Source organism: Tachyglossus aculeatus, chromosome 5 (genome assembly GCF_015852505.1).
Source record: "Tachyglossus aculeatus isolate mTacAcu1 chromosome 5, mTacAcu1.pri, whole genome shotgun sequence".
NCBI classification, from domain to species: domain Eukaryota; kingdom Metazoa; phylum Chordata; class Mammalia; order Monotremata; family Tachyglossidae; genus Tachyglossus; species Tachyglossus aculeatus.
The window spans coordinates 19,464,482-19,491,235 of record NC_052070.1 but is presented as its reverse complement, the minus strand read 5'-3'; the positions used below and the strand labels follow the sequence as shown (position 1 = coordinate 19,491,235).

The 26,754-nt window shown below is 45.5% G+C and overlaps 1 protein-coding gene across 1 annotated transcript in view; it reads left to right on the top strand.

The window, feature by feature from the left end:
* Positions 1-26,754, top strand: part of APCDD1 (APC down-regulated 1) — a 55,431-nt gene that overhangs the window by 8,367 nt on the left and 20,310 nt on the right. The window contains exons 2-3 of the mRNA XM_038747408.1: positions 6,121-6,304; positions 15,941-16,472. Coding sequence (XP_038603336.1) covers positions 6,121-6,304; positions 15,941-16,472 — 716 coding nt within the window. The remainder of the gene's footprint in view (positions 1-6,120; positions 6,305-15,940; positions 16,473-26,754) is intronic.

Below are 26,754 nucleotides of genomic sequence, written 5' to 3'. Positions count from 1 at the left end.
TCCACTTCCTTCCCCGGATTGCTATAGTCTGTGTACTGTCAGTGAGCCCCAGATAGGAAAGGGACTCTTCTGTCCAACCTGATATAAAAAGACAGAAGGACCTCAGTTCTAATTCTGGCTCTGCCATTGGTCTGCTATGTGACCTTGGGCAAGTCACTTCACTTATCTGTGCCTCAGTTACCTCATCTGTAAAGTAGAGATTAAGACTGTGAGCCCCATGTGGGACATGGACTGTGTCCAGCCGGATTAGAGAAACAGCATGGCTCAGTGGAAAGAGTGCAGGCATGGGACTCAGAGGTCATGGGTTTGAATCCTGGCTCAGTCGCTTGTCAGCTGTGTGACCTTGGGCAAACCATTTCACTTCTCTGTGCCTCAGTTCCCTCATCTGTAAAATGGGGATGAAGACTGTGAGCCCCACGTGGGACAACCTGAACACCTTGTATTCTCCCCCAGTGCATAGACCAGTGCTTCGTACATAGTAAGCGCTTAACAAATGCCATCATCATACCTACCCCAGTGCTTAGTATTCATTCATTCATTCATTCATTCAATCAATCATTTATTGAGCACTTACTTTGAGCAGAGTACTGTATTAAGCGCTTGGGAAGTACAAATTGGCAACATATAGAGATGGTCCCTACACAATAATGGGTTTACAGCCTAGAAGAGGGAGACAGACAGCAAAACAAAACAAGTAGACAGGTGACAATACCAACAGAATAAATAGAATTATAGCTACATACATATCATTAATAAAATAGAGTAATAAATATGTACAAATATACGCAAGTGCTGTGGGGAAGGGAAGGGGGTAGGGCAGAGCGGGAGCGATGGGGAGGGGAGGAGGAGCAGAGGAAAAAAGGAGGCTCAATCTGGGAAGGCCTCCTGGAAGAGGTGAGTTCTCAGTAGGGCTTTGAAGGGAGGAAGAGAGCTAGCTTGGCGGATGTGTGGAGGGAGGGCATTCCAGGCCAGGGGAAGGACGTGGGCTGGGAGTCTGCTGTCGACCGGCGAGAATAAGGTACAGTGAGGAGGTTAGCAGCAGAGGAGCGGAGGATGCGGGCTGGGCTGGAGAAGGAGAGAAGGGAGGTGAGGTAGGAGGGGGCGAGGTGATGGAGAGCTTTGAAGCTGAGAGTGAGTAGTTTTTGCTTCATTCGAAGTACAGAGCCTGGCACATTGTAACTGCTTAACAAATACCATTAAATTATATTGTATCTACAGCCCTGTTCAATACAGTGCTTGGCATATAGTAAGCACTTAAAAATACCGTAATTATAAACTATCAGCTAGCAGTGGTCCAGGAAGTAGCTGAATCCTGGTCAGATGTCTCAATTTTTCCTTCCTACCTCCAAAGAGATCCAAGTTGGAGGTTTCCTCCGAAATCAGAATCACCACAGGCTCTAAGCCTCAATAAAGTAGGTCCATGATTTCAGCTGCATGAAACCCAGAGGGGAGATCATTTAGAGCGACTTAGATCCTAGGTCATTCAGAAAGATGAAATCTCAGGTTCTAAGGATGCAGCTGTTACGTTTGGCCTTCCAGGCTGCTGGACATGATACTTTAAGCAAACTTTTAGTACCCAGGTCTGGACAGAAGTACAGTTCACAGCTGTCTACCTTTTCCCATTTTATCTCAGCCCAGAAAAAATTTGAAGTCTGGTGGTAACAACAACTGGAGATTTAAAAGCTGTTTAGGAAACAATATATCACCACCTTATGGACATGTTTGCTCCTATTTTCTCTACATAGCATAGTTTGCTTTTCCCTTCCGTATAGATAGGTATTTTTCAGAGAAAATAAGCACATAAAAATTCAGCCCTTGAATATGCTCAGTTTGAGGCTTCAGAGAATTAGTCCTGGGTCATTCATTCAATCGTATTGAGTGCTTACTGTGTGCAGAGCAGTGTAGTAAGCGCTTGGAATCTTGTCCTTATGGATGATCTGCCCATCACATGTTCCCCTTAGTTTGGGCAGCTTACTTGGTAGGCTGGTGTCACTCTGACCCCATCTTTGCCAGTTTCAAAATTCCATACCATGAAAGAGAAGCAGCGTGGCCTATTGGATAAATAATAATAATGGCATTTATTAAGCACTTACTATGTGCAAAGCACTGTTCTAAGCACTAGGGAGGTTACAAGGTGATCAGGTTGTCCCACAGGGGGATCAAAGTCTTAATCCCCATTGTAAAAGATGAGGGAACTGAGGCCCAGAGAAGTTAAGTGACTTGTCCAAAGTCACACAGCTGACAATTGGCAGAGCAGGGATTTGAACCCAGGACTTCTGACTCCAGAGCCCGGGCTCTTTCCACTGAGCCATGCTGCTTCTCTGAGCCTGGGGCTCTCATAGAGCACAGGCCTGGGAGTCAGAGGACTTGGGTCTAATCTCGGTTTCGCCACTTTGTCTGCTGTGTAACCATGGGTAGGTCACTTAACTTCTCTGTGCCTCAGTTACCTCATCTGTAAAATGGAGATTAAAACTGTGAACTCCATGTGGGACAGGTACTATGTATCTGGTGTCTACCCCAGAGGTTAGTAAAATGCCTTGGACATGGGAAGTGCTTAGCAAATACCGTTAGAATTTTTTTTTAAAAAAAGGGATCATTTAGGGACTTGTTTCCCAGGGAATCCTATAGAGAGATCTCATTTGAACATCCCGGATGGGGTGTGGGAAAGCTCAGCATCTTAGCAGCCTGCATGATCAGGGGGTGGTCCTGGGTTTCAGAGCTCTCCATTACCTTGCCCCATCCTACCTCACCTCCCTTCTCTCCTTCTACAGCCCAGCCCACACACTCCACTCCTCCTCCGCTAACCTCCTCACCGTGCCTCGTTCTTGCCTGTCCCCCCGCCGACCCCCGGCCCATGTCAAACCTCTGGCCTGGAATACCCTCCATCCTCACATCCGCCAAACTAGCATACCTCCCCCCTTCAAAGCCCTACTGAGAGCTCACCTCCTCCAGGAGGCCTTCCCAGACTGAGCCCCCCCTTTTCCTCTGCTCCTTCTCCCCTCCCCATTGCTCTGACTTCCTCCCTCTGCTCTACCCCCATCCCCCCCAACAGCACTTGTGTATATTTGTACATATTTATTACTCCATTTTATTAATGATGTGTATATATCTATAATTCTATTGATCTATTTTGATGGTATTGATGCCTGTTTACTTGTTTTGTTTTGTTATCTGTCTCCCCCTTCTAGACTGTGACACTGTTACTGGGTAGGGATTGTCTCTATCTGTTGTCGAATTGTACTTTCCAAGCACTTAGTACAGTGCTGTGCACACAGTAAGCACTCAATAAATACGATTGAATGAATGAATGAATGAATGAATAAATGGCATTCTGGGGTCCCAACAGCCTTGAGGATTGAGGTGGGTCCTGGTCTCTCAATTAGACATACAGGACAGCATCCACTGTCCTTCAGATCAGAGATTGAGGGTTCATAAAAAGGGATTGGGAGTCAGTGAAAAGTAATAGTATGTTGGAAACAAGAATCATTTGCCTTGATCCTTGTTTGCCTTAAATCACCATTAGTTCTCTTGCCTCCTTTTAGATAGTGGACCTTTGGATGGCTCCATTGAGCCCTACATTTATCCATGCTATTTACTGAGCACTTACTATGTGCAGAAGGCTGTACTAACTGCAAGTATTGAGAGCCCACAGAAGGCACAGCACTGAGTAGTCCTAGGCCTCTAACAGCAGGTCCCTTATTCCACGACTAAGAGAAGGTCAGGTTTTGCAGAAGTTGTTGAGTTTTTAAAGTACCTAGGCAAGCACAATTAAAATACATTTTATGAGCTGGAAGGACTGGGAGGGAGGCCTAAGGGTGTTTGAATCGAGCCTGTCTACTCAGCATGGGAGTTCACCAAACCCCTCCGCGAGTTTGCTTTTTGGCATGAAATCAATCCTTTTTTATTTTACCATTGCTGACAATAAGGCGGCCACTCTAGTTGGACGGCACGATTGTTTTCCGGCGTCCTTTCAATCTTGTTACTTGTTCAAGGTTTCAGTCTAAATAAGTTAGCTGTATGGTTGAATTTAATTCACATATAGTCCCATCACATACATCATGGCTTTCCATATTCAGCAAAACCGCACCTCTGTGTATGTTGGCAAAATTGCTCACCATTAACCCTGGATTTGCTTCCCAGCAGCGAAGCAAGCAACAGCATTCCATGATCCTGTCTTTTTCCCCCAGGGGGACCCTAGGGTTCAAAGTGCTCAGACCGTCTCCCACAGAATAACATTCCAGGTTCGATTCCCCAGCTTCAAATGGTTTTTTTTAAGCTGTGGTTTTCCTGAGTCATTATTCAGCGGGGCCTTCCAAAATCCTACCATCTCTTCACCTCTTCCCGTCCCTGAGTTCTCTTCATCTTGCTCGTCTTTCTCATTTGTTCCTGACCCTTGTCATTCCTGACTCTCATGCAGCCCCCTAAATCAGGCAGTAACCAGGCTTTCAGGCGGCATCTCCCTTTGTTTTGATGAATATAGTGTAAAAACTTAGCTGCTGGATTTCATATATATAAATTACCACCAACCAAAATTACTGTGCAAAGAAGACAAAGTTAGCTTTTGCAATTCCTTACCTCCTGAAAAGCAAAAAATAACCAACCCTGCCTGTAATTGCCTACTTCATCACAGAGACTGAGCTTTCATAATGTCTTTTTTGTGCATGATTTAAGGGTGGCCTCTGCTTGCAGGTTTATCACACATTCACGCTTCAAAAACCAAAACGATCCCTGAAAGCTCCTGGAAGGAGCAACAGGGAGCTGTCAGAGCAAAATGTTTTCCAAGAAAATATTTATTGCAGATGAGACAAATGATATGAACGGTTAGCTCAAAAAAGCTTCTTTTTTTTCCTTCTGCCAGCCATGAGTATTTTCCAGCTGAGGAAGAGAGTAGGGGAGACAGCATGGGGTAGTGGAAGAGTACTAGTCTGGAAGCCGGAGGGCCTGGGTTCAAGTCTACGCTCTGCCAACAGCCCGCTGTGTGGCTGTGGGCAAGTCACTTTAACCTCACCATACTTCAGTTTTCCCATCTGAAAAATGGGGAATATGTTCGTTTATTGTTTCATTGTACTCTCCCAAGTGCTTAGCACAGTGCTCTGCATGCAATAAGTGCTCAAGAAATATGATTGAATGAATGAATACCTGCCTTTCTACCTCAGCCTAGCCTAGTGGATAGAGCACAGCCCTGGGAGTCGGAAGGACCTGGGTTCTAATTCTGGCTCTGTCATTTGTCTGCTGTGTGACCTTGGCATGCCTCAGTTCCCTCGGCTTCAAGGCTCTCCATCACCTCGCCCCCTCCTACCTCACCTCCCTTCTCTCCTTCTCCAGCCCAGCCCGCACCCTCTGCTCTTCTGCCGCTAATCTCCTCACTGTGCCTCATTCTCTCCTGTCCCGCCGTCGACCCCCGGCCCACGTCATCCCCCTGGCCTGGAATGCCCTCCCTCCGCCCATCCGCCAAGCTAGCTGGCTTCCTCCCTTCAAAGCCCTACTGAGAGCTCACCTCCTCCAGAAGGCCTTCCCAGACTGAGCCCCTCCCTCACCCCCTCTTCCTCCCTCCATCCCCCCGCCTTACCTCCTTCCCCTCCCCACAGCACCTGTATATATGTATATATGTTTGTACGTATTTATTACTCTATTCATTTATTTTATTTGTACATATTTATTCTATTCATTTTATTTTGTTAATATGTTTTGTTCTCTGTCTTCCCCTTCTAGACTGTGAGCCCACTGTTGAGTAGGGACCATCTTTATATGTTGCCAACGTACACTTCCCAACCGCTTAGTACAGTGCTCTGCACACAGTAAGCGCTCAATAAATACGAATGACTAAATGAATGAATGTAAAACAGGGATCAAGGCTGTGAGTCCCATGTGGGACAGGGACTGTGTCCAACCTGATGATCTTGTATCTACCCCAGTGTTTAGAACAGTGATTGACACATAGTAAATGCTCAACAAATACTGTCATCATCATCATCATCATTATTATTGTTATTATTATTACCTACCTCACAGGGTTGTTGTGAGGGTAAAAATGAAATAAGCAATGTAAAAGTGCTTTGGGGGTAAAAGTAGGAACTCAGCTTGGCCAGCAGGTCTTCACTTTTCATTTGTCTTTTTTAGGGCTGGGAGAAGGTTCTGCCCTGCTTCACCCCGACAGCAGATCTCACCCCCGGGCACTAGAGAAGAGTGGTTGGAGAGCCTTCAAGGAGTCACAGTGCCACCACATGCTCAAACACCTCCACAATGGTGCCCGCATTACCGTGCAGATGCCGCCCATGATCGAGGGACACTGGGTCTCCACTGGGTAAGCGCTGCCGTGGGGAAAGCCCCCCCATGCCGTGCACAAATTAAAGAAAAATGAGGAATTCATTCATTCAATCGTATTTATTGAGCACTTACTGTGGGCAGAGCACTGTACTAAGCGCTTGGGAAGTACAAGTTGGCAACATATAGAGACGGTCCCTACCCAACAGCGGGCTCACAGTCTAGAAGGGGGAGACAGACAACAAAACAAAACATATTAACAAAATAAAATAAATAGAATAGATATGTACAGGTAAAATAAATAAATAAATAGAGTAATAAATACATACAAACATAGAACAGGGACTGTGTCCGACCTGATTAGCTGGCATCCACCCCAGCGCTTAGTAGAGTGCCTGGCACATAGTAAGCACTTAACAAATACCACAATTATTAATCAATCAATCAATCAATCAATCAGTCGTATTTATTGAGCGCTTACTGTGTGCAGAGCACTGTACTAAGCGCTTGGGAGGCAACATATAGAGACGGTCCCTACCCAACAGCGGGCTCACAGTCTAGAAGGGGGAGACAGAGAACAAAACGAAACATATTAACAAAATAAAATAAATAGAATAGATATGTACAAGAGCTCTCAGTGGTGAATATCTTAGACATCCACACAAATATCTTTGATCTTCAAGGGAGCTGCTCTGCCTTTCTGTTAGCATATTGCCCCAGAAGGCAGGCATTTGTTTTTCAGCTGGCTGGGATTAAGAACAGAACTGAAACTTTAGATGGTGCAAGAATGATGGAGTGAATCATAGCAATCATTCAGTAGTATTTATTGAGTGCTTACTGTGTGCAGAGCACTGTACTAAGCAATATGGTTTAGATGGTGTAAGAATGATGGAGTGAATCATAGCAATCATTCAGTAGTATTTATTGAGTGCTTACCATGTGCAGAGCACTGTACTAAGCAAAATGGTTTAAATAGTGTAAGAATGATGGAGTTAATCATAGCAATCATTCAGTGGTATTTATTGAGTGCTTCCTGTGTGCAGAGCGCTGTATTAAGCAATATGGTTTAGAGAAGCAGCATGGCCTAGTGGACAGAGCATGAGCCTGGGAGTTGGAGGACCTGGTTCTAATCCTGGCTCCTCCACTTGTCTGCTGTGTGATCTTGGGCAAGTCATTTTACTTCTCTTTGCCTCAGTTACCTCATCTGTGAAATGGGAATTAATACCATGAGCCCCATGTGGGACATGGACAGTTTCCAACCTTGTATCTACCCCAATACTTAGTACCATGCTTGGCACATAGGAAACTCTTAACAGATAGCATTAAAAAAAGGTGAATAATAATAATAATAATGATGGCATTTGTTAAGCACTTACTATGTGCAGAGCACTGTTCTAAACGCTGGGGGGAGATACAAGGTGAACAAGTTGTCCCACGTGGGGCTCACAGTCTTAATCCCCATTTTACAGATGAGGTAACTGAGCCTCAGAGAAGTTAAGTGACTTGCCCAAGGTCACACAGCAGACATGTGGCTGAGCTGGGATTTGAACCCATGACCTCTGGCTCCAAAGCCCATGCTCTTTCCACTGAGCCACGCTGCTGACTCTTTGTTTAATGATTCCCCTCATACAACCTGTTTATAAAATAAATTTAGCACACAATTGTTTTTAATAGTATTCATTAAGCCATTAGTACATGCCAGGAACTGGACTAAGCGCTGGAGTAGATACAAGGATGGACACTGTCCATGTTCCATGTGGAGCTCACAGTATTAATCCCCATTTTACAGACGAGGTAACTGAGGCATGGAGAAGTGAAGTGACTTGCCCAAGGTCACACAGCAGACAAGTGGCGGACCCAGAATTAGAACCCAGGTCCTCTGACTCCCAGGCTCTATCCACTAGACCTTTTCCCACATAGGGCTCACGGTCTTAATCCCCATTTTACAGGTGAGGTAAATAAGGCACAGATAAATTAAGTGACTTGCCCGAGGGTCACAGAGCGGACAAGTGGAAGAGCCAGATTTAGAATCCAGGTCCTCTGACTCAAAGGCCTGTGCTTTTTTCACTAGGTCTTGCTGCTTCTCACACATTGAATATTATTGTTTCCTGACTCATACGCCCCCATCTTCCATCTCATACGCCCCCATCTTCCATCTGAGTCCTCTTCAAATACTATTATTATTACAGTTATTATCATCATCATCACCACCAACTTCTCCACTGCACAAATGATCCCCTAGGAGTTGGGTGTCCAGGTAGGGAGAGGAAATCACTTTTCCGTCCTCCACGGAGAAACCAAAGTCACTTCAGACCAGTCCTCTGTGGCCAACTGGAGCTTAGTACAGTGCTCTGCACACAGTAAGCGCTCAATAAATACGATTGAATGAATGAACGAACTGGCTCTGTCTACACAAGTGGCTTTGGAGGCTGTTGTTAGAGATCTGGGAGAAAAACATCTGGGGATTACACTGGGACTGATCCTCCAGGATTTCAGATCCAGTCAGATCCAACAGACCTTGGGGCAGAGGACGTGAACTAGGAACGTTATCCTAGGATTACACAGGAGCAGTTGAAGGGAGTCTTGATACATTGTCCACGATGGTTAAAGCCCTGAAATGATAGGAGGTGGTGTGGTATAGTGGATCGAGTGTGGGTCCCATTCTCTGAGAGTCAGGAGGGACCAGGGTTCTATACCCAGCTCTGCTATTAGTCTGTTGAGTGACACTTGTGATGCTGTGTGATGTTAATTGCTCTGCCTCAGTTTCCTCTTCTGCAAAATGAAGCTAATAATACCTGATTTTTCTGACCTCAGAGGGATGTTGTGAGGACAGCAATAAGTAATGTGAATTGGGAATAAAAGGGTTATATGGAAAACCAAGGTTTATTGTTCTAATCCATCTTGGATGTCATATTCAGGGAAAAAGCCAAGTCCTCCCCCCAGACTCCAATTATGTCCCGATAATAAGTTATATTTGTTCTGTTTTTTTTGGTATTTGTTAAGCACTTTCTATGTGCCAGGCTGTGTTCTAAGCACAGGGTTACATACAAGGTAAGCAGGTTGGACCCAGTCCATGTCTCACATGGGGCTCACAGTCTTAATCCCCATTTTTCGCAGATGAAAGAATTGAGGCACAGAGAAGTTAAGTGACTTTCCCCAGGTCACACAGAAGACAAGTGGCAGAGCTGGGACTAGAACCCAGGTTCTTCTTGCTCCCAGGCCCGTACTCAATCCACTAGGCCATGCTTAACGGCATAGTGGAGTGCACTGACTCTCATTCACTTAGATTATTGCTGTTGCCATAATTATGCCCTAAACCAGGTAAGAAAGATGAGGAAATCTTATCCAGTATCATTTGAAGGAACATCATAAGGATCTAAACCGGGTCTTTACTGCAACAAAGCATTGGTCCATCCAGGATTCTGTCTCCGAAGGTGGCAAGAGGATGCTTGGAGGATGTGTGTTTGTTGGTTGCCTGCTATGACATCCACCTTCACCTCTAACATCCATCCAACGTCCCTAAACTTTCCCCCCCAGCCACCTTCATGGACAAACCAGGATTTGACTTCATACCCAGGGGCAGAAATTTCCTGCCCTTCACCCCTCAACGAGAGACTTTCAACACTTCAGTCAGAGGTTTGAATCCTTCAGTAGAACTCCCAAAAACCCAAAAGAAGTTTTAAAAACTATCAGATTCTACACCCACTTTCCTTGGGCCATCTCCTCTGGCACAGTTTCAACTAGGCTGTGCCTTTCTGTACTTTTTGTACCTCTGGAAGTTTTCCACTCAGAGACAGAAAAATAAAGTTCTTTGCAGCCAGAGGCTCTTGTCTTGGAAGTTACGATTCAATCACAATGACTCTGTATTGTCCCTCTTTCAGAAATGCGAAGTGTAGTCAGAGGAACAAGGAGTTACAGGCAGAACTGAGTAGAACAATAGATCCGAATTATCCAAAATCATTCAATCTGGTTCACTCTCTTCTCCAGACACCATGTTAGCTCCTAATTGTTTCTGGTTGGGTAATGGGGTGCCAACCCAATGCCACCCCTTCAGAACAATCGATCGATCAGTCAATCAATAAATCAATGGTACTCACTGAGCACTGTGTGCAGGCCTACTAAGTATAATCCAATATAACAGAGTTGGTAGACCTTACCCCTGCCCACAAAGAGGTTGAGGACTACAGGACTTCCAATAATAACAATAATAATAATAATAGTACTTGTTAAGTGTGTACTATGTGCCAAGCACTGTTCTAGGCATTGGGGTAGATACAAGTTCATCAGCTTGGACACAGTTCTTTTCTCACTTGGAACTCAGAGTCCCCATCCCCATTTTCCAGATGGGGTAACTGAAGCCCAGAGAAGTGAAGTGACTTGCCCAAAGTCACACAGCAGACAAGTGGCGGAACAGGGATTAGAACCCATGATTCCCAGGTCTGTGCTCTACCCACTATACCATACTGCTTCCAAAAATTATGGTATTTGTCCCAGGCTGACTACAGGTGGCATCCAGGACCAGATGAAGGAAAATGGGAGTGGATTGGTCTATTCGTATCCTCATGAAGTCCTTCATCTGCATTAAATCAAGAGAAGCATTAAGGATTTAGAAGTGAAAAAGCAGACCAGAGATGGAGAGAGGGAAAGCTTGGAAGGGACAAAAGGGGCATCTAGGAGAGACGAGAAGGGAGGAAATCCCTCCCCAAAGGAATGGACAGTGGATAAGGTGGGAGGAGAAATAAAGAGAGGTGCCAAGACCACAGATTTGAGGAGGAAGAAGATAATGCTGTCCCCAAAACACGTCTACCAACTCTGCTGCATTATACTCTCCCAAGTGCTTAGTACAGTGCTCTGCATGGAGTAAGCACTCCACAAATACCATTGATTCACTGAGGAGCAATGAAGTTTGCCCCAAGAACCCAGAAAGGGAGCAGGCAGCTCTGGTTTCAGAGCTTTTAGACTGTGAGCCCACTGGTGGGTAGGGACTGTCTCTATATGTTGCCAACTTGTACTTCCCAAGCGCTTAGTACAGTGCTCTGCACACAGTAACCGCTCAATAAATACGATTGATTGATTGATTGGTTTGAAGCTCACTACCTTTAACTCCCTGGGGAGTTGCATTAACTCTTTCAGGTCTCTGGAAGACAACCTCACTACTGCTGCTGGACCGTGAGGCCAGACCTGGTCCATTCACAACTGAATCTTAGAAAGAGAAAGGAGGTAGAGAGTAAAAGGAACACACAGATATTTCATATAAAGGAAGGAGGGCAAGGGAAAGAAAGAATAGGAGAATGAAAGAAATGGAAAAGAAGAAACTCTTAAGTCCGAGTAGGATAGAGAAGCAGCATGGCCTCATGGAAAGAGCACAAACCTGGGAGAGTATCCCATTTTGCCACTTGCTTCATGTGTGATCTTGAGTCAGTCATTTAACATCTCTGTGCCTCAGTTTCCTCATCTGCAAAATGAGGATTAAGTATCTGTTCTTTCTCCCTCTTAGACTGTGAGCCCCAGTACAATGTCTGACATGTAATAAGACTTGACCAACACTTCAATTATTACTACAACCATATATTTGTCCAGAAAGGCTGAGATGGATTAGCTGAGGATTTAAGCCTCTTTTCTAGCCTTAGGATGCCCGGGGTTCTAGAGAAAATGCCAAGGAAGTTGAAACAAAGCTTATTCCCCAAGGAGCCCTAAACCTAGAGTCAAATCCTCTCTGAGATATTCAGGCCCTTAAGACGTTGTCATCAGTCCTTCATATGTCTTTAGAGACAGTCCTCTAGGGATTATTCATTCAATCATATTTATTGAGTGCTTACTGTGTGCAGAGCACTGTACTAAGCGCTTAATGCTCCTGGTCAACCCTACAGTAAGGCAGACTTACATTTAAATGCATTCACCTTATCCAATGTCAATTCGATAGGATTTATTGAGTGCTTATTGTGTGCTTATTGTGTACTAAGCACTTGGAAAGTACAATACAGCAATAGAGAAAATCCCTGCCCAGAATGGGCTTACAGTCTAGAGGAGATGAGACAGACATCAAAACAAGGAAACAGGTATATATATATACCTGTATATATATATATATATATATATATATATATATATATACCTATATATATATATATACCTGTATGTATATATACACCTGTTTACTTGTTTTAAGTTAACTATATATATATATATATATATACATAAGTGCTGTAGGGTGGGGAGCCAGGGTGAAGAGCAAAGGGAATGTGTTGAGGTGACACGGAAGGAAGGGGTAGCTGAGGAAAAGGGAGCTTAGTCTGGGAAGGCCTCTTGGAGGAGGTGTGCCTTCAGTAGGGCTTTGAAGGGGGCAAGACTGATTGTTTGGCAGATTTGAGGAGGGAGGGTGTTCCAGGCCAGAGGTAGGACATAGGTCAGGGGTCAGCGGCGAGACAGGCAAGATCGAGGCACAGTGAGAAGGTTTGCACCAGAGGAGCAGAGTGTGTGAGCTGGGTTGTAGAAGAGAAGGGAGGTGAGGTAAGAAGGGGCTAGGTGATGGAGAGCTTTAAAGTTAATAGTGAGGAGTTTTTGTTGGATACTGTTTCTTCCAACAGTGCAGCGCAGTGCATTCATCAGTCACTGGCATCCCAACTACTCAGTATAGTGCTCTGCACCCAGTAAGCACTCGAAAGATATGACTGAATGAATCAATCCATTGAGTATCTACTGGGTAAAAAGTACTGAGTTAGGTACTTTGGAAAGTATGTCATAAGCAAAACACACATTTTCTACTCTCCAGGAGCTTGCAGTTCAATCTATCCGCATAGACACGCACAGTCAAAAGTAAGTTCCCTAATTCTCTCAAAGGTATTTGATCCAAAATGTGTTGTGAAAACACATTATGAGAAAACTATGTATATCAACACTCCTTAATGCCATTAGTGACTAGATAAGCAAAAGTGCAGATGCTCTTACTCAATATATAATGAGTGTGGCTTAGTGGAAAGAGCACAGGCCTAATAATCAGAAGCCTTGGATTCTAATCCTGGCTCCAGCACTTGTCTGCTCTGTGACCTTGGCCAAATCACTTATCTTCTCTGTGCCTCAGTTACCTCATCTGTAAAATGGGAATTTAGACCTAGAGCCCTAAGTAGAACATGGACGGTGTCCAATCTGATTATCTTTCACCTACTCCAGTGCTTAGTACAGTGTCTGGAACATAGTAAACACTTAAGAAATACCATTTTTTAAAAAAGTGTTGGTGGATAAATTTTGTGGATTTTCCCTAGTAAACAATCCATAACTCTGAAATGAAAGCTGGGGGGTGGGTTGGGCAGATTGGCCTGGTAAGTAAGTATAGATAGCTGGAACTGAGTTCAGAAGTTTGGTTCATGCAAAACACATACTCCCAGTTCTCCTACAACAAGGGGGCTGCAAACTCACACGTTAAGGAAAACTCACAATGAAGTACTCACCACATTCAACACCATGTGGTTGCACATAAATCATTTCTCCCAACACAGCATTCATTCATGCAATCATATTTAACTGTTTACTGTATGCAGAGCACTGTGCTAAGTGCTTGGGTGAGTACAATACAACAATAAACAGACATTTTCCCTGCCCACAATGAGCTAACAGGCTGGAGGAGCGGGGAGACTGACATTAATTTAAATAAATTAATTACTGATATGGACACAAGGGCTGTAGGACTGGGAAGGGCGAAGAACAGAGGGAGTAATTCAGGGTGATGCAGAAGGGAGTGGGAGAAGAGGAAATGGGGGCTTAGGTAAGGCCTCTTGGAGGAGATGCGCCTTCAGTAGGGCTTTGAAGAGGGGTAAAGTAACTGTCTGTTGGATTTGAGGAGGGAGGGCATTCCAGGCCAGAGGCAGGATGTAGGTGGGGGGTCGGCGGTGAGATAGATGAGATCAAGGCACAGTGAGAAGGTTAGTATCAGAGGAGCAAAGTGTGTGGGCTGGGTTGTAGTAAGAACGTGGCGAGGTGAGGTAAGAGGGGGCAAGGTGATGGAGTGCTCTAAAGCCAATGATGAGCAGTTTAATGCGGAGGTGGATGGGCAACCACTGGAGTTTTCTGAGGAGTGGGGGGACATGTCCTGAATGTTTTTGTAGAAAAATGATCCGGGCAGCAGAGTGATATATGAACTGGAGTCGGGAGAGAAAGAAAGCTGGGAAGTCAGCAAAGGAGGCTGATGCAGTAATCCAGGCAGGATAAGTTGAGTGATTGTATTAACTTGGTAGCGGTTTGGATCAATCAATCAATCAATCAATCGTATTCATTGAGCACTTACTGTGTGCAGAGCACTGTACTAAGCGCTTGGGAAGTACAAGTTGGCAACATATAGAGACAGTCCCTACCCAACAGTGGGCTCACAGTCTAAAAGGGGGAGACATCTAAAAGGGGGAGAGGAAAGGGATTTTAGCAATGTTGTGAAGGTGGGGCAAACAGGATTTAGTGATGAACTGAATAAGTGGGTTGAAAGAGAGAGAGAGGAGTCAAGAATAACACCAAGGTTGTGGGTTTGTGAGACATAGAATCCAAACAGGCTCCCCTTATCAGATTAATGTCCCCTACTTCCGGTATGACATTCTAGTCCAACCTCTTAGTGAAAACATGTTATGGCAGAACTGAGCATAATTTGAACCTACTCACTACCTGATAGTAAATAATGTGCCCAGAGCTCCCAGCAGACCCATTAAAAGATGGAACTCAACAAGCCTAAACCACGCCTCTTCCCTCAGCTTCTTCCTCCTACTTATATTGTGGGCCCCATGTGGCACCTGATTATTTTGTATCCTCCCCAGATATTAGTACATTACTTGTCACATAGCAAGCACTTAATATATACTATAATTATTTGATTATGATCAAGATGATGGTTATTATTATCATGATTACAATCGAGAAAGGAAGAGACTTAGATAAAGGAAAAGGTCGAAGGTGGGAATGAGACCAAGCCTCTACTCTCCCAAGTGTTTAGTATAATAATAATAATAATGGCATTCATTAAAAGTTTACTATGTGCAAAGCACTGTTCTACATGCTTGGGAGGTTACAAGGTGATCAGGTTGCCCCACGGGGGGCTCACAGTCTTAATCCCCATTTTACAGATGAGGTAACTGAGGCCCAGAGAATCAATCAATCAATTGTATTTATTGAGCACTTACTGTGTGCAGAGCACTGTACTAAGCTCTTGGGAAGTGCAAGTCGGCAACACATAGAGACAGTCCCTACCCAACAGCGGGCTCACAGTCCAGAAGGGGGAGACAGACAACAAAACCAAACATACTAACAAAATAAAATAAATAGAATATATATGTACAAGTAAGATAAATAGAGTAGTGAAATGACTTGCCCAAAGTCACACAGCTGACATTTGGCAGAGCCGGGATTTGAACCCATGACCTCTAACTCCAAAGCCCAGGCTCTTTCCATTGAGCCACGCTGCTCTAGTGTAGTGTTGTACACACAGTACTCCAAAGCCCGGGCTCTTTCCATTGAGCCACGCTGCTCTAGTGTAGTGTTGTACACACAGTAAGTCCATAAAAATGATTGACTGAATGAATGAATGAGAGTGCTTCTGTGAATGAAAGTTTTCTTGGCACTTGCCAAAAGAGAGGGCCGCAGGGGAGCCATTTCCCCTAACCCTTGGTAAAAGTCTCCCCTCTCCCCATCTCTTCTGCAGATGTGAGGTCAGATCGGGTCCAGAGTTCATCACCAGATCTTATCGATTCTACCACAACAACACCTTCAAGGCCTACCAGTTTTATTACGGAGGCAACCGCTGCACGCATCCCACCTACACTTTGGTAATCCGGGGGAAGATTCGCCTTCGCCAAGCTTCCTGGATCATCCGAGGAGGGACTGAAGCCGACTACCAGCTGCATAGCATCCAGGTCATCCCCCACAGTGAGGCTGTGGCGGAGAAACTCAGCCAGCTGGTGAACGTCACCTGCCCCGGGTTCATGACGACGGAGAGCCCCTGGGTCCAGGATGCCTCCTATGACTTGTGGCGGGAGGAGAATGGTTGTGAGTGCACTAAGGCGGTGAACTTTGCCATGCACGAGCTCCAGCTGATCCGGGTGGAGAAGCAGTACTTGCATCACAACTTGGACCACTTGGTGGAAGAGCTGTTCCTCGGAGACATCCACACGGACCCTTCCCAGAGGATGTACTACCGCCCCTCAAGTTACCAACCGCCTCTACAAAACGCCAAGGTATAGATAGCATTCCATCTTGGAGCTGAGCCCAGAAATTCAAGGGGCAATATGGCAGGGCAGTGCCATGTGATTGAATGAATGAATGAAGTCATTGAGCCCCGCACACATTTCCTACCTCATTTCTTTTGTCATAGGTGAGATCCCCTGGGCATAGGCTATGAGATTCCACCCAACTCTTGACAGAGCCAGGAAGCTGGGAGGGGAACCATGGGGTAATCAATCAATCAATCGTATTTATTGAGCGCTTACTGTGTACAACCACGGGGTAAACCAGAGCTCAAAGGCAGGCAGCAGGAAACAAAAACTGGCTTGAGTGATAGTTAAGCAGGGAGTTGGACCACTGGCTAATGGACAGGAGAAGGGGAGGGTGGCAGTGGGAGCAGAGAAGAGGGAAAGGAAGTTGTGGGAGAGGGAAACACAAATTGAAGTCAAGGGAGAGGAGCTAAGGGAGGCAGTAGACTGTGAGCCCACTGTTGGGTAGGGACTGTCTCTATATGTTGCCAATTTGTACTTCCCAAGCACTTAGTACAGTGCTCTGCACACAGTAAGTGCTCAATAAATATGATTGATGATGATGAGGAAGGAGTGGAGAAAAGCAGACCGGGGCATAGTGTGGTGCAGTGTAGTGTAGTATAGTGTAGTGTAGCGTAAAGGGGAGTAGACCAGATTGAAGGTCAACAATCTACTAGTATTTTAGAGTACTAATGTTTTCAGTGAACAGAGCAACTTTCTTCCAGGAATCTTGGTCACACCTATCCTTGGAAATAATACTAATAATGGTGGTATCTGTTAAGCACTTACTATGGGGCCAAGCACTGTATTAAGCACTCGCGGATCGGGTTGGATGCAATCCCTGTCCCATACGGGGCAAACAGTCTTAATCCCCATTTTACAGATGAGGCAAAAGAGGCACTGAGAAGTTAAGTGACTTGCCCTAGGTCACATAGCAGACAAGTGGCAGAGCTGGGATTAGAACCCAGGTCATTCTGACCCCAGGCCCATGCTCTATCCACTAGGCCATGCTGGGTAAAGAATTATAATCTCCATTGTTTGAGAGGGGAAACCAAGTTGCAGAAAGGATAAGAGACTTTCCCCAATCAGAGATAAGATTAGAGGAGAGTTCTCTCAGCAGTCAGCCCATTGCTCTTTTCACCAGACTTGTAAAGCCCAAATTTGGGTCAGGGATGCAGGGATGGGAGGAGAGGATAAGGAGAGAGGACACCCAGGTTTTCTGTGCACAGGTGTCCAGAGATTCTAGGGCTTAGAGTTAGGGCATGTATTAAAATCTTCTGTGGACATATCACTCTGCTCTAGACCCTTAGAGCAGATGAGAGGGATTTCATCTCCTCCCTATTGGATGCTGGTTTGCTCTCAAAGATTGAGACTGGCTTTGGTGAACCCTCAGGTAGAATTTTCCCTCCCTGATTTCCAGTGGTTCTGCTTGGATTACTATTATTGTTTCAAATCTACGCTGCCCAGGGTTTTGTTGTTTTGAAGAGCACAGAGCTAACCACCACCTGATGAGATGTCACCAATTCTCCTGTCAGAAATGATTCAGGACTGAGGGCTGTTTCTTCCAACAAGAGTCCATTTTATCATGAGCTCCTGTTATTAAAATGTCCCTGATGATAATACTCTGGAAAGTCTGCTGAGGTGACACCCTCAATAATAATGATAATAATAATAATAATAATAATGGTATTTATTCATTCATTCAATCATATTTATTGAGCGCTTACTGTGTGCAGAGCACTGTACTAAGCGCTTGGGAAGTACAAGTTGGCAACATATAGAGACGGTCCCTACCCAACAGTGGGCTCACAGTCACGCTTACTATGTGCAAAGCACGGTTCTAAGAGCTGGGGAGGTTACAAGGTGATCAGGTTGTCCCACAGGGGGCTCACAGTATTAATCCCCATTTTACAGTTGAGGTAACTGAGGCACAGAGAAGTTAAGCGACTTGCTCATAGTCACACAGCTGACAATTGGCAGACCCAGGATTTGAACCCATGACCTCTGACTCCACAGCTCAGGATCTTTCCACTGAGCCACGCTGCTTCTCCATCCTTGACCGAGGATATTTGGTCAAGACGTGGGGCTGTGCCCAGGTGAGGGTATACAAGTGAAATAAAAACCTCTGGCAGACTAGGGCTATGGCTCTGAGTTCCCTGACTTGCCCACTGGGAGTCTGAGCTAATGCCTCACCCCCAGGGGGAATTTGTCCCAAGACTGGGCACCAGCCACTGATGCCACTTCCCACCTTGCCAGTGGGGAAAGGGGAGCCTCCTCGTTGCTGAGGAGAAGGTACCTTCACTCTTTCATTCAATTCAATTACATTTTTTGAGGGCTTATTGTGTGCAAAGCACTTTATTAAGTGCTTAGGAGAGTACAATATAACAATAGACAGATTGCCTGCCCACAATGAGCCTACAGACTAGAGGGGGAGACAGACATTAACATAAATAAATAAATTACAGATATGTACATCATCATCATCATCAATCGTATTTATTGAGCGCTGACTATGTGCAGAGCACTGTACTAAGCGCTTGGGAAGTACAAATTGGCAACATATAGAGACAGTCCCTACCCAACAGTGGGCTCACAGTCTAAAAGGGGGAGACAGAGAACAAAACCAAACATATTAACAAAATAAAATAAATAGAATAGATAAGTACAAGTAAAATAAATAAATAAATAGAGTAATAAATATGTACATAAGTGCTGTGGGGCTGGGAGATGGGAATTAATAAAGGGAGTAATTAGGGGCAGAAGGGAGTGGGAGAAGAGGAAAGAAGGGCTTAGTCAGGGAAGGCCTCTTGGAGGAGATGTGCCTCCAATAAGGCTTTGAAGAGGGGGAGAATAATTGTCAGATTTGAGGAGGGAGGGCATTCCAGGCCAGAGGCAGGGCGTGGGTGAGGGGTTGATGATCAGATAGATGAGACCAGTGAACAGTGAGGTTAGCTTTAAAGGAGTGAAGTGTGCAAGTAGGCTTGTAGTAGGAGAGTAGCGGGGTGAGGTAGGAGGGAGTAAGGTGATTGATTGCTTTGAAGGCAATGATGAGGAGTTTTTGTTTGATGTGGAGGTGGATTAGGAACCCCTGGAGGTTCTTGAGGAGTGGGGAAATATGTTCTGAACGTGTTTGTAGAAAAATTATCTGGGCAGCAAAGTGAAGTATGGACTGAGTGGGGAGAGACAGGAGGCTGGGTGGTCAGCAAGGAGGCTTATACAGTAATCAAGGAGGGATAGGATAAATGATTGCATTAGTGTGGTAGCAATTTGAATGGAGAGGAAAGGGTGGATTTTAACAATGTTGTGAAGGTGGGACTGACAGGATTTAATGACAGATTGAATAAGTGGGTGGAATGAGAGAGAGGAGTCAAGAATAGGGCCAAGGTTATGGGTTTGTGAGACAGAAAGGATGGTGGTGCCATCCACAGTGATGGGATAGTCGGGGGAGAACAGGATTTGGGTAGGGCGATAAGGAGTTATGTTTTGGACATGTTAAGCTTGAGGTGAGGGGAGGGCATCCATTTAGAGATATCTTGAAGGCAAGAGAAAATGTAAGACTTCAAAGAAGGAGCCAGTAGGTCCCTGGGCTCCCCCCGGGCAATGGTGCAGTGGGAAATAACCCTGTAACTGTCCTTCTTCCTCTAGGCTGGATCCTGGGGAAGCAGAGAGGGAGAGGGAGGGATCCTTTCACCCTGGGGTGGCCAAAGGGGGTGGCCAGAGGAGCTGACCTGAGCTAAGCATCAGTGAGCCCACAGGGGAATGGGGAGAGGAGCTGATTTTAATTGAAAAGTCTAAGGTGGTCATTTGGGCCCCTTCCAGCTGATAGTGTTACCAAACATCAGCATTCCGCATAGTTCCATTTTCTCCCTGCCACAAGTGTTCAAAATTGAGTACAACCTGCTGCCTTTGAGTCTCTAGCAGGAAAAGAAAGCAAGGTTCAGAAGTTTCCTCATCCCCTCAGCCTTCTTCTGCAGTCAGTGCTACACAGCCCTGGCGGGGGTCACATGGGAGCCCGATTAAATGAACTAACCAGGTCATCCTGTTACCACCCATTAGCTAAGAGCCTCAGCCTCCCCTCCCATGGAATCACTCAGCAGAATTGCTGACAAGAAAATGGCTCAGTTTGAGTTGCATCTCCTTTTGTTTTCCTGATCCCTTTCCCTAAGGGTGTGCTAAGGAGTAGTGTAACTGGTAACCAACAGCCCAGGGCTCACCTCGGTGCCCGCTGGGCAGCTTGCCCATCGATATTCAAGAGTTGCCTTACTCTGGCTCCCTTTCTTCTGCCTTCAGAGTCCCCAGGGCTGGGGTAGGGGTGCAGGGGAACCAGGCACCAGATACTAAAATTCACATGGCACTAAAATTCACATGGCACAAAGGCCTCTGGTTCTGTATCCATTTCATTTTACTATCACTCTGAGTGAATGGAGAGGAGGGGTTTCCTTGGTAATAATAACAATGATAATTATGGTATTGGCTAAGTGCTTACTTCTGGGGTAGATACAAGGTAATCAGGTTCTCCCACGTGGGGCTCACAGTCTCAATCCCCATTTTACAGAAGAGGTAACTGAAGCACAGAGACGTTAAGTGACTTGCCCAAGGTCACACAGCAGATGTGACAGAGCCGGGATTAGAACCCACGACTTCTGGCTCCCAAACCCATGTTCTTGCCGCTAGTCCATGCTGTACCTCTCCCCCCTCAGGACAGAGACCACCTGTAGGGTTGGGAGCTGAGGCCCACAAAGCCCTTTGAGAACTATGAAGGTTAGAAAGATGTTTTGCTTTCTTCTGATCCTTATTTAAATACAGCCCTCAGCTAAAATATTAGGCACTACCAGGTTCACCTCAGTTCACTCGCCTAGGAAGCACACACACATACACTTAGAATTTGAGAGAATCTAAATTGGTGGGGGTTTGTGCGGGTGGGGTGGGGTTCATGGTATTTTTTAAGAGTTTACTATGATCCAGGCACTGTAATATGTACCATGTAGATACAAGATAATCTGGTTGAACACTGTCCCTGTCCCACAAAGGGCTCACTGGCTTATTCCCCAGTCACAGATGAGGTAACTGAGGCACAGAGAAGTGAAGTGACTTGTCCAAGGTCACACAGCGGACAAGTGATAGAGCCAGAATTAGAACACAGTTCTTCTGATTACCACGTCTGGGCTTTTTCACTAGGCCATGCTGCTTCTAAGTGATTTTACTAAAAGGGAAGCAGTGTGACCTGGTGGAAAAATCACAGCCTTGGGAGTAAGAGGACCTACATTTTAATCCCAGCTCCTCCACATGCTTGCTGTGTGACCTTAGGCAAATCACTTCACTTCTCTGTGCCTCAGTTTCCTCAACCATAAATTGCGGGGTGAAATACTTGTTCTCCCTGCCCCTTAGAGTGTGAGCCTCAGGTGGGATAGGGACTGTTCATTACAGAGCTTGGAACATAGTAAGCACTTAGAAAATTTATTATTATCATTATTATTATTATTATCATCATGAAAAAGAAGGAGAAACCAGTCAGCATTTGAGCACCTAATATTTTTTCATCCTCCAAAAGAGAGATTTTCTATATGGATGGGCAAAGTTTACTGAGAAAGAATGCTACAATCTCTTGTTCCATCCATCTTTCAGAAAGGATATATTGCCCTCTGTGTGAAATGATTTACATGGTGTCTTTCTGGACACGGGGGGAATGAACTAAATAGCCTGTCCTGTCCAGGCCTAGAATTCCATCAGTAGTAAAAAAAACAACTGGCCTGAATACCATTTTGCTGCAAGACCTTTCCCCCTCTTCACCACCCTTCTTCTGCTTCCACCCCTCAAGGAATTGTGGAAAGTTCTAGACAGACTAGGGGTTCAGGCACCCTAGTCGAGACACTATTCTGGCTGCTACTATTCCTGCCTGGGCACATCTCATAGTCAATCAATCAGTCAATCAATCAATCATATTTATTTAGTGCTTATTGGGCCCAGAGCACTGTACTAAGTGTCTGTAACAGCGTTACAGACACGTCTAGAGAAGGATCCCTGTGTTCACTTCCCAGATCGGTAGGAAGGGAGGATGGAAACAACCCAAAGGCAGAGGTTGAGAGGCCATCACCGGTGACGTATCACTAGGCGTTTCCAGCAACTCAAAGGGACCATTCTTCAGTTGTTGTTCTTCAAGTTATTCATCTTGGCCCATTGCTGCAATGAAGCCGTCCGGATGTTTTTCAATCCCTTCTCTGGGACATGACCAGCAGGAGAAAACAGAGTTAGCGGTTGGTGTCTCTCCAGGTGCCGCTGAAGGAAAAACCACAGTTTTCCTAAGGTCCTGCAGGTCTCTGTTCCAGCATGCTGTTCACCTGGTTGTGTGCTGCCCATTTGCTGGAGAAGATGCATTTTTAAAGACCGCACAAGCATGCCATAGAAAGGTTATAACCCTTTGTCTTTGAACTCTCTGCCTTCCTTAATTGCTGGTCCACAGAGACCTAGCTGAAAATGAATTAAAATGCTCAACTGAATTTCAGACCACTGGTAAAGACTCCTCTGGAAACTGGACACCATGCATAAATAGTAACATTAAATCTACTTGTTTTTCTAAGCTTTCTACAGCCAAGCTGGGAGAGCAAGGAGACAAGCAAGCTACCTTTGAAGAGAATCAGGTGCCTTGTGGGGAATCTTTCAATTTAAGGGTGGATTCTTTGCTTTAAAAAATACCCCAAGAGGCTGATAGAATGAAATATGTTTTTAGAAGGTGTCTTATCTGAGATCAACTGAAAGTTAGGATGTCATGGAAGGAAGCAGTGCTGCGTATAGTTTGGGTTTTCTGGCTCTAAAGCTGGAAGAAATAACCACCTCCATCATTTCTGTAGCTGAACCTAGTGGTAATTAAAGCCAAATGATCTCAGGGTAAGTTAGGAATGCATAAACTGCTGAAGCAAATTTGAAGCAACTACAATAGTTCTTTCTCCAAATACTTGCAGCACCTCAGCCCTAGGAACAGTTAAGGGACTGCCTGAAAACCAGCAGCTTTTGACCCATCCCTCGTGTGAAAATGGGGAACTTTGGGGGGAACTGGGGAACTTCGGGCAGCTGGAACCTGGCACGCACGAGGCCCCAGAGAGATTGCTTAATCAATCAATCAATGGTATCTATGTGCAGAGCACTGTACTAAGTGCTTGGGAGGGTACAATGCAACAGATTTAGCAGTCACGATCCCTGCTCACAACGAGTTTCCAGTGATGAAAGGCATGGCTTCCCAACACTCCCCGGTGTGTGTGTCTACAGTGGCTAAGACTCCCAGCCAGGGACTTGTGAAAGAGCACTGGCAGGGGGAGGAACTGTCCAGAGCCTCGTGGGTGTGGGGGGAAGAGGGCACAGTGTGGTGAGGAGGCTGGAAGAGGGTGAGGGTTTGTATAGATGGGAAGCTGATGGAGAAACTGGAGAATTGCGGAGAACAACGTGAGATGTTTGGGGTGAAAGAGAGGGCCTCTGGCATGTGTCTGACACAGTTAAATTTGAAAGACCTTTTTAAAGTCTTCCCCAGAGGCTTGCTGGGAGCCGGTGAAGGCAGGATGCCTCAGAGCGTTGGACTCATCTGATGACCAAGGACCCGGCTTCCCCACCTTACCCACTGTTTATTTTTTGTCAGGGAGGTTTATTTTGGGGAAGGTATAATTTATTACAGACAGGCTAGCTGTTGCAGACAGGAAGGCTTTATTTGTTTTATAAAGTTGTGGAACGCTTTCTGATTGGATGGATTTCCTCTGATGTCACTGTGATGTCTTATGCACAGGCATATAAAGTTTAGATGGGGAGGGGGAGAGGAAAGAGGAGGGAAGAAGGAGGGAGGATGGGGGGAGAGGGAAAAGAGACAGAAGCTGAGATCAGTTACAGGCCTCTGATGCTGGGAGGATCCTAGGGTCTCCTCTAGCATATGTAACTGGGCTGATCCAGCCTCTGGCCTGAGGGGAGAATTAGGCTGGATCAATTAGTAATTGAGTCCAGCTACCTGGAAAATTCAAGCCCAGGAGCTATGAGAAGCCATCAGACTTTTCTTTTCACCGCATTACCCCCTCCTAGTTCCCAAAAGAAGGTTTCAGTTTAGCCAGCCACAACCACCCTATGTGCTTGTCTGCCTGTCCATCTGAGACGGGGGAATGCACATCCCAAGTATTATTTCTTCCACCCTCCTTTCCTCTTGTATCCATCGTAGAGAAGCAGCTGTACAGAAGCAGCATGGCTCAGTGAAAAGAGCACGGGCTTTGGAGTCAGAAGTCATGGGTTCAAATCCCAGCTCCGCCAATTGTCAACTGGGTGACTTTGGGCATGTCACCTAACTTCTCCATGCCTCAGGTACCTCGTCTGTAAAATGGGGATTAAGACTGTGAGTCCCCCCCCCCTCCACCCCGTGGGACAACCTGATCACCTTGTAACCTCCCCAGTGCTTAGAACAGTGCTTTGCATATAGTAAGTGCTTAATAAGTGCCATGATTATTATTATTATTATCGGACCCTAACTAATGTTAGCAACTTCTTCTGCGGGTACTAGGTGATATTTTGGAGAAGCACTGCAAAATTATCAATGCCTGCAGGTGGAAATGCATTTCTTCTGAATCACTCTTCCTGCCTCACACATAGTAAGAGCTTAATACCATTATTATTATTATTATTATTATTATTATTATTATTATTATTTAGTAAGAGGTGCCTCGGCCAAGAGAAAATCAAAGAGGAGTTTCCAGGCACAAAGGTGGATGTGTAACAAAGGAAGTCAGAAAGGTGCCGAGTAGAGAACTGGGCAAAGTGTCGCCATGGGGTGGATAAGGATGGGCTGCAACTATAAGCGCGTTGTGGGCTGGGCGGGGAATGTGTCTGCCCAAGTCTGTTGTATTGTACTCTCCCAAGTGCCTGGTACAGTGCTCTGCACAGAGTAAGTGCTCAATAAATACCACTGATTGATTGATTGACTGGAGACTGGGACTTCTGTCACGTCCTAGGCCCACTGGAATCCCTAGGTTTGGGCTAACCACCTTGCTTTAGTTCATTCATTCATTCATTCATTCATTCAATCGTGTTTATTGAGCACTTACTGTGTGCAGAGCACTGTACTAAGCGCTTGGGAAGTACAAATTGGCAAAATATACAGATGGTCACTACCAAACAGCGGGCTCTGAAAACCAGGCTTAATCAATCAATCAGTGGTATTTATTGAGCACTTACTTTGCACAGAGCACTGTACTAAGCACTTGGGAGAGTACAGTAGCATAGCTTAGTGGTAAGAGCCCGGGCTTGGGAATCAGGGATCATGGGTTCTAATACCACCTCTGCCACTTTTCTGCTGTGTGACCTTGAGCAAGTCACTTCACTTCTCTGTGCCTCAGTTCCATCATCTGTAAAATGGGGATTAAGACTGTGAGCCCCACGTGGGACAACTTGTTGTCCCTGAATCTACCCCAGCACTTAGAACAGTGTTTGGCACATAGTAAGTGCTTAACAAATACCATCATCATTATTATTATTACCGTGTAAGAATATAACAGAGTGGGTAGTCACATTCCAACCCACAGTGAGCTTACAGTCTAGAGGGGGAAACAGACATTAATATAAATAAGTAAATTATGGATATATGCATAAGTGCTGTGGGGCTGAGGGAGGATGAATAAAGAGAACAAATTCTAGTGCAAGGATGGTGCAGAAGGGAGTGGGAGAAGAGGAAATGAGGGCTTAGTCAGGGAAGGCCTCTTGGAAGAGATGTGCCTTCAAAAAGGAAGGTGGGGAGAGTCATTGTATAATAATAATAATGGTATTTGTTAAGCGCTTACTATGTGCAAAACACTGTTCTAAGCACTGGGGAGGTTACAAGGTGACCAGGTTGTGCCACAGGGGGCAACACACTATCCAACCTTGGCTTCACAGACTCCGTCCTCTCCTGGTTCTCCTCTTATCTCTCCGGTCGTTCATTCTCAGTCTCTTTTGCAGGCTTCTCCTCCCCCTCCCATCCCCTTACTGTGGGGGTTCCCCAAGGTTCAGTGCTTGGTCCCCTTCTGTTCTCGATCTACACTCACTCCCTTGGTGACCTCATTCGCTCCCATGGCTTCAACTATCATCTCTACGCTGATGACACCCAAATCTACATCTCTGACCCTGCTCTCTCCCCCTCCCTGCAGGCTCACATCTCCTCCTGCCTTCAGGACATCTCCATCTGGATGTCTGCCCGCCACCTAAAACTCAACATGTCCAAGACTGAACTCCTTGTCTTCCCTCCCAAACCCTGCCCTCTCCCTGACTT